The sequence below is a fragment of the Oreochromis niloticus genome, linkage group LG3, assembly GCF_001858045.2.
Source record: "Oreochromis niloticus isolate F11D_XX linkage group LG3, O_niloticus_UMD_NMBU, whole genome shotgun sequence".
Taxonomy (NCBI): Eukaryota; Metazoa; Chordata; class Actinopteri; order Cichliformes; family Cichlidae; genus Oreochromis; species Oreochromis niloticus.
Window position 1 is genome coordinate 60,375,897 of NC_031967.2, and position 8,230 is coordinate 60,384,126.

The window sequence follows — 8,230 nt, forward strand, 5'->3', positions numbered from 1 at the left end:
GGTCCGTGGCGCAAAAAAGGTTGGGGACCGCTGGTCTAATTGACCTCTGCTGGCAGTTCTAGTGTTGAAGGATTTTTGCCATGAAAGATGGATCTGAATGTGACTGAGAAATAAACCTGTAAATAAAAGATGTAAGGACAATCCAGGCCTTCAACCTGTCCCGTGAGCTGTAACTCTCTATGATAACAAACACCAGAGTGATCTAGTTCAGCATCCAGTGTGTGCTGTGCTTCCTCTGGTTTATCAGGAATCAGTGGTCTCTGTTTTTAACTCATCATGATGATCAGTGCTGCACAGAAGAGTAGAAAAGCACTATATAAGAACCACTCCAAATAACCAATTGCCCTTTGGAACTTTGACCTCTCCATGATCCATATTGTTTCCTCTCTTTCAGGGATAAACACCACAGCTGGACAGGACGCCACTCTGACATGTCGAGCTCCAAACAACAACAACATCATAGTTGTAGAGTGGAGCAGAGCTGACCTGAAGGAAGAATATGTCCTTATGTACCGGGACGGTCACTTTGTTCCAGATGAACAGCATCCATCTTTTAAGAACCGGGTGGATCTGCAGGACAGACAGATGAAGGATGGAGACTTGTCTCTGATTCTGAAGAATGTGACGACTGCTGATAGTGGAACATACGAGTGTCGCATCTTCACGAGAGGAGCGAACTGCAGGAGAGCTCATCTGAAGACTCCCCCCATCAGCATCATCTCCCTGAGTGTCGTTGATCCTCCAGGTGAGTGAGTAGAGTTGAGTGTGTGTGTGATCAGAGGTGAAGCTGCTTCCTGGTTGTTGTTGTTAGTTTCTAAAGATGTTGTTGATGAGACTTTGCAGAAAGCAGCTGGTCTGAGTGATGTGATCAGAGTGCAGTAGATAATGTCTGACAGCAGTTTGAAGAGGAAATGGATTCTGTTCTGTTCTTCACTCATCACCTACCTGACAGCTGACACCTCACACCTGTTTCTCACCTGCAGGTCAGACAGGACAAGTCCCAAAGATCATTAGAAGGCGTCATGGACTCTTAGCTGGTCTAATTTTTTTATTGTTACTGCTGTTGTTTTTTTTGGTTGTTACAGAAGAACAAGATTAGCCTCCAGCCTTTTTGGAATGTTTAATCTTATTCGAGCTGATCTGTGAGAATTTCTATCTTGTGGTGACATTCATACATGGGCATTCAGGGTAAAGACTTGTACTTGTTATTATTATTATTATTATTATTATTATTATTAATAATAATAATAATAATAACAACAACCCATTATTGTTACCACTGAAGTGGCTCTCATACATGACATCATCCTCAGTCATGTGACTTTGAATTTTGATGCTAAGCTCAGAGCTAGCTGGGAGCTTTGTCATCTGTTTCGTTTTTAGGTGAGGAGGCAGAAAAAATCAAAATCAGTTTCCTGTTTCAGTCTTGAAAAAAGTCAAATCTGACACCGTGACGAAATAAATCTATACTTGTTATATATAATGTATAAATGTAATTATTTATATTGGTATAGTATTTATTCACTCAGAAAAACACACTTTTTTTCTCTTCTGTACTTTTCAAAAATACTTTTCAAGTATTTAGTCTTACTTTACTTTGTACTGTACTTTACTCTGAAGTGCCCTGATCTGACCCATGCTGTGGTTTTTACACTGTAAAACAAAAAGTTAATTAAGCGATGCTTCTGTTTTGTAATGAGATGAAATGTTTTGTTAGTATCTGAAGGTATCCTGTAACTCGAGCTGACAGATTCATGCAGCACTGACACTAAAATGACTTATTGTATAAAATCATGGATGTATGCTTTTGTAATCTTCAGAATTTTTACACAAAATGTGTTTGTGAAATTTCATTTTATTCTAAAAATGGGTGAAGTGAGAAGTTTTAAATGTTTTATCAGATTTTGAATGAAAGCTTTAGCACTGTACACATTAAAATATATTTACTCTATACTTGATCGTTTTTCTTCATTTGTAATTGTGCTGAAAGAGTTTTCCCACCAACGATGTGGAGATCCAACTTTTTCAATCCAATTAAAATCAATGCATTCAAAAGGATCCTCTGGAAAAGAGTGGAATTCTTGGACCAGAGTTTAATACACTGAATCATATGAACAGCAGGAAAAAGTGGCTGGAGTGACTCCTGGAAAATCCAGTGGAGACAGACGACTGGATGGCCCACTCGGAGTCACCAGCAAAGACAAAGAAGTGCTGGCATGGCACTGCAGAGCCCTCAGCAACGGGGCCGGTGCTAATTTAAAAAATCATGTTGTTCAAAGTAGAAAAATATTTGAATATGTATTATTTTTATAGCATTTTGTGAGCATAAACAGGCTTTTTTTCCCCCCCAAAACAAGCTGAGAGTGAGTTTTACTGTTTTTCCGTCACTGCACAAAACAATAATAATGCATAAAAATCATTGATACTGTTAATTATTGCTATACATTTAACAGCAATGATGGTAAGAAAATAAATCAGATTGCATGTATTATTTTGGGAAAAAATAGGGATTTTATCTCTTTCTAAATTATTACAATTATGTGATCTAACTCGTATTTAAAGGGTTAAAATTCTGAATTTGAATGAAATTTTGACTGAAATGTTGCTGAACTCTGACGGACGTGTCTTTTACTTTGTCAACAAGACTGTGGTAACAAAATCAACTTGCTGAAGATCTCCTTAGAAAAATAAATACTCACGAGACAAAGTAGAAGACGCGTCCATCAGAGTTCAGCAACATTTCAGTTTGATTAAATTAAAGTTTTTTTAAACTACACAGGGATTTATTTTCTCATGTATTACAACACAATACTTTTTGCTTCATGTACAGGGTTTCCCAAATAAGTTTTATTTCAAGTAAACTAATACATTTGATTCAGGTAAAACAGTTACATTTATTCTTGTTTTCTAAAACGTTTTATTTCATGTAAAGCATTTCCAAGGCTGTTAGCCGCATTGTCCTGTACTGAACTTACTTACAGTGTGTCAAACAACAACAACAACAACGACAACAACAACAAAACCCTATAAACTAACCCCTCTTGTTTAGAGGTGATTGTCACTTTGCTGGGTTTTTACAGACGCTGAGAGTGAGAGAGATCATGTTCTACATTACTTTAAAAGTGATTTTCAAAGCTGCTGATGCATGAAACACTTTCCATAGAGACATGGATCAACTCTGTTTATGGCATTGAGTGTTAAATTGTGTCAGTTTCAATAAAGCCTGCGAAATTCCTGCATTTACACTGGGGAGCAAAGAAAAGTTAGACGTTGGTTGTACTATTGAAAAATCAGTTTAATAAAAAAAACAACAACAATTGAACAGGCACGAAGAAGAACGTGTTTGTAAAACTAGCGGTAAAGTGTGGAACTATACTATATATGATTCTTGGTCACAACATTTTACTCCACACACATCTGGAAAATCGCATAGTTTGACAATAAATATCCCAGTAAAGATGCTTCATTTCTTAAGAAATATGCAGAGGGATTGATCTTTATCAAAAGTAGAAGTTATATCTGTAGCTAAACCGTTGTACACAAGAACTTTAAAAATCTATAGTGTGAGAGGTTGTGTAAGTGGTGGCTTGCCCTTCTCGCCCGCGTGTGACAAACCATCTGTTGGATCATGGATTTGATACCTCAGCATTGTGAAAGGGAGGAAACATACTCCTGGCTGAGCATAAGATTTCTTCTTACAACTTAGAATCTCACTTTTAAATGAAATAAAAATGTTTTTGTAATTATGGTTAATGTGTACTTTGACTTCTAAGTGTGACAGGTGCACAGCTGCGAGCTGGTGAGGCAAAAGCATTAGTAGAAGCAGTAACAGTCTCAGTAGCAACAGCAGCAGCAGAGGTAACCCCGCTAGGTTGTGCATCAGAAATCACCAGCAGCAGCGTCTGTACAGTTAGCATCAGTAACAACAGGCTCAGAGTGAGTTGGACAAGGTTTTGTATCAGATGTTGATGCAGGCACTTTATTAAGTCTTGCAATAATATCGTCTAATTTTTTGTTTGTTTCTTCAGACCACCGTTTAAAAGCCGCCAAGTCATCCCGTCTAGCAGGAGTGGAGGTACCGTTATTACGTTTAAATAATTTATTAGGAGGGTCCATGGTCTGGGTTTTAAAAGTCAGACCATTAGACTTTTGCATTAGACTTCTGGTGAGCATGTCTAATGCGGTAAACATTTTGTTTATTTCTTCAGCAATCCCAGTTAGAGTATCGGTTATTTCTTGCATGTGTGCCTGTACGGCTTGGTGGTGTTGGTCGAGTTTAGCTTCAATCGAACGTAATTGATCAATTATTTGATCTGTATGACTCTGTTCAGCAGGCTGTGCGTCTGCAACGTTCATGCAAGCACCACACGCCGCTGATATTTGAGAGTCTGTTCTGCCACCTTCTTCAAAATCTATGTGTGACTCGTCGCTTTTTCGGATACATTCTGGTGTGGTGGGTATGTGACCTAGATCGAAATCTGATGCACTCAAAGACATGACTGAAATCACGAGGCAGCCACTCACTCGCGGGTGTTGCTGGTTTGTTGAAGGACGGTTCAACACAGGAAGAACTGCAGTCTGTGAAGATAGACATGTGTTAAAACATTTTATATATGCCTCTAGCAGTTTCAAACAGAATAAGCGTGTCTCTTTTTTAAATTTATTTTATTTATATATGCCCATGCTCACCTTGTAGTGTGCGTTATTCCGGACGGCCCTGCTTCTGCACACACACGGTGCTCTGGCGTAGCTCTGCAGGTGTAAAACGGTCAGTCTTAGAACATTTGTAATTATTTCACCCCCTTTTTTTAAAATACACATCTATACAGACAGTTGTATACACACCTGTTGTTTGACTCTGTGGTCACGGTGTCTGAATGTTTTTCTGCTCAGTTTGGTAACCCTGGGACAAATCAGAGAACAAACGTTGTTATTACATAATTTAAAACATACAAGCGTTTAAAATCCCGTAATTCTGCACACACCTAGTACCTGTTACTCGATCCAGCTGTAAAGCCGTTTCTGAAGCAGCAGGTCCTGCGCCGTTCTCCGAAAAATGAAGCTTTTGTTTAAAAAAAAATATATATATATAGTAAATAAATAATATGTTAATATTAAACCTTTAAAAATACAATAATAGGTTTGTTGTACTTACCGTTTACGATGTCCGTGTTATAAAGAACTATGTTAACGTTGATGATCACAAAGAAAACGGTCTGCACCGCTGCGGGATCCTGACGCGAAAATGTCAGAGTTTCGGGCTCTGAGGCAGCTTTATATAGGATGGGTGTTTCCAAACACAATAGATGGTGTCGATAAGTCTGGGATCGATACACCTACAAGCATCAGCTTGTTGTGCAAGTTTAAAACAATGAGGGTGGGGCTCGCAACTGGCCAAGATAAGGGGCCACTGATACTGGCTACAGACAATAGCAGCTGCCCTCGCGTCTGGTACATCTGTGCAGCTTTTGCCTTCTCGAGGAATTACAAAAGAGCCGATAGGCAAAACAATAGGCGGGGTCCCCGCTCGACTGGTAGCTACACCTGTAGGCTTTTACCTTTTCCTACACTGTAAAATGTAATATTGTGTTTAATTAAAAATATTAAATAGGCTGAACTCAATTTTTATCAATTTGTTATTAGAACTCAATTTAAATAAGTTACCAGTACTTTTTATGCAAAAACGCTGATAAACTCCATTTATTTGAGTTGTCTTAACTTAGAAAAACTAAGTAAGCTGGAAGTTTTGCCTCTCAGTGCGGAACGACGAAAGATGTGTTTTGAAAATGCCACGTGACTACCTTCCTCCTCCCTCTCGGATCAGTCCGCATGTTCAAGGTGCATTTTTTATGGAATATGTTGAGCAAACCTGGAGAAGCGTCAGCTCAAGATATTATTGTTGTCATTGCTGTGGATCTTTACCTGATACACTGACTTGGTGAGTAAATGTTTACTCTTATTCAAACTGATTTTGTGGCTTCTCTTAGTTTAGCACCAGGTTTAAAATCTTGCTAGCTAGTTAGTGTTAGCCTAGCGTTGCTGCTGTCGCTGGGCTCATGTTACTTAAAAATTAACACCACAGCCTTAAAAACCTTACATAAAACTATGTGGTGAAATTTTCTGTTGATTGTTTGAAATAAATAAGTGAGATAAGAGCCCAGACAAAATTCTTCGAGAGGTGCAGCCGTTAGGGGTGGGGTAGGTGTGGGGGGTGGATAACAGAGCTCTCCGAAAACGTGGAAGCACTTTTGCAAATATGTGATATTTTGATAAATTAAGTAGATATTTGAGCATTACATAGCTACATTGTCGCCTGAAAATATCTTAAAAGGTTATTTTGTGACCCAGAAAGGGTAGTCTGGGGGAAAGGAGGATCGCATTTGTCGGCCATGGTTGTCGGAGCCTGTGCTTACTTGTAAGCGCGGCAATGGCGGAGGAGCGCCGCTGAAAAACTTGTTACTTTTTCTGGGTCACAAAATAAACTTTTAAGATATTTTCAGGCGAGAATGTAGCTGTGTAAATTTCAAATATCTGCTCGATTTATCAAGACATCACATATTTGCAAAAATGCTCCGACGTTTTCGGAGACGTCTATTTTTTTTTCATGCTTTGTGGCAGCTTTAGAATATCTGTGGCATCTATTAATGTCAAATCTAGCCTTTATTTAACAACATAAGCAAACTCTATGTTACAATGATTGCACAGCCATTAAGGATCAAATCAGTTTCTGAAAAATGTTCTGTTTTTTCTCCCTCTGCTTGCTTCTTACTGTCTTTGAGGCTCGGGACCAGCACTCCTGCTGTTGGACAGAAAGACATCAGTAAGTATTTTGGTTTTCCAATATATTAGCAACTGTCAGTGACATTTATATTAATCAGGCTGAACTTTAATCATACTTTAGATCAGCCTGTTTTACTTATTGTTTTATTTGTGCTTTGGTTTGGGGAAGTTGTTTCTTTACTGATCTTTTCCTGTCTTCTGTTATTAGACTTGAGATATGACTGCACTATGCTGTTGCTGGTGACCACAGTTAATTCTACAAGACATGCTGTGTAAGTAAACAAACAACAACAGTTTGGTCTGCATTTCTTGAAAGATCACATCCCCCAAACTTAGTTTAGAGTGTCTACACTGTATATAGTGAAGTCTGCAAGTTTTCTAACAGCAAAATCTGTTTTGTGCCCAAAATCATTTTGCACATCATTAGAATGAAAGTTATTGGCCATGTTTGCATAGCCCTTTTTAAAATGATGCTTTCATGACATTATTGTGTGTTGGGTGGTGGTCAGGCCTATCCAGACTGACAATTTGGGACATTGAATGTCACCTCTCCGGTGGGGAGGGGGCCTGAGATCGTCTAAATTGGAGTCTGTTTTATACCAAATGCAGAAAAAAATGTTTTAAGAAAGCAATTAAGTTCATGTTCCAAAAAATATGATTGTTTGCTTGCAGGACAACAGGAGAGATGAGTCCTCCGTCACAGATGGTGTTGTCAGTGAAGATGGTCGCCTGCAGGTTCAAGCTCATTGCATCTCCAACCCACATCCACTGCCACTGTACTTAAGGGAAGTTAAAGACTTTCTTCTGCACCTACATTTGGATCACCTCGATCCATGACAGTCATTCAGGCAGTAATGCCTGGACTGGAAACAAGCATCCTTAAAATAATACAACATTCCAGCTCATGTGTTGGAATGGAAAACAAATGTGTTGTTTAAATTAGAGACTGCACTTGTGACAGAACAATAAATATTTTATTTTGATTATATAAGTAATGTAAGTACAAAACAAACTTGTGGTAGGCCTAAACTTATTTTCAGAATAATTAAATCTGAGACTTTGTTTCATTGTAAGATTATAACAGTGATGGCAATATAATTGTTTGTTGTTCAGCAGAACATTGTCCAGTATGTTGGCTGTTATACTTTGTTGTGTTTGAAAATAAAAGTTGGGCTCATTTTAACGTCATTACAAAAAGTGTTGTTAATTATTTTTAATCATATTCAGGTTACCACAAATTGTTTTTTCATTTAGTTGAACTTAACATGTTTGTCAGTAGGTAAACAATTAGTATTGTACAGTCAGAAATATCAAGTTATTCTTAATACTGCAGACTTGCAATGTATAAGTTGTCCTAACAGTCATCTTAAGTAAGCTTTACTTAGTTTTTTTGAGGCAACGAGTTTCCATAATTTTTTTGAGTTCTGGGAACTAACACGGCTGTACAGTG

At 38.2% G+C, this 8,230-nt stretch overlaps 1 protein-coding gene and 1 long non-coding RNA gene across 2 annotated transcripts; one reads left to right on the top strand and one right to left on the bottom strand.

Moving 5' to 3' along the window:
- Positions 1-299: 299 nt before the first annotated feature.
- On the top strand, positions 300-1,192 carry LOC112845995 (nectin-4-like). Its single transcript, XM_025905179.1, has 3 exons — positions 300-745; positions 984-1,037; positions 1,188-1,192. Exons 1-3 carry the CDS (start codon positions 367-369, stop codon positions 1,190-1,192), a joined length of 438 nt encoding a protein of 145 aa, XP_025760964.1. The 5' UTR covers positions 300-366.
- A 1,640-nt stretch (positions 1,193-2,832) lies between these two features.
- LOC102077107 (uncharacterized) lies at positions 2,833-5,423 on the bottom strand. Its single transcript, XR_002061438.2, has 5 exons — positions 5,156-5,423; positions 4,993-5,062; positions 4,846-4,903; positions 4,690-4,752; positions 2,833-4,578 (listed from the first exon to the last, which is right to left on the bottom strand). It is a non-coding gene; the product is annotated as an uncharacterized LOC102077107 (long non-coding RNA).
- Positions 5,424-8,230: the final 2,807 nt, after the last annotated feature.

Excerpts from the sequence above, each read along its gene's own strand:
- LOC112845995 (XM_025905179.1), top strand. The coding sequence starts at position 367 with ATGATCCATATTGTTTCCTCTCTTTCAGGGATAAACACCACAGCTGGA. Across the intron at positions 746-983 it reads GAGTGTCGTTGATCCTCCAG|GTCAGACAGGACAAGTCCCA; the intron begins GTGAGTGAGTAG and ends TCTCACCTGCAG.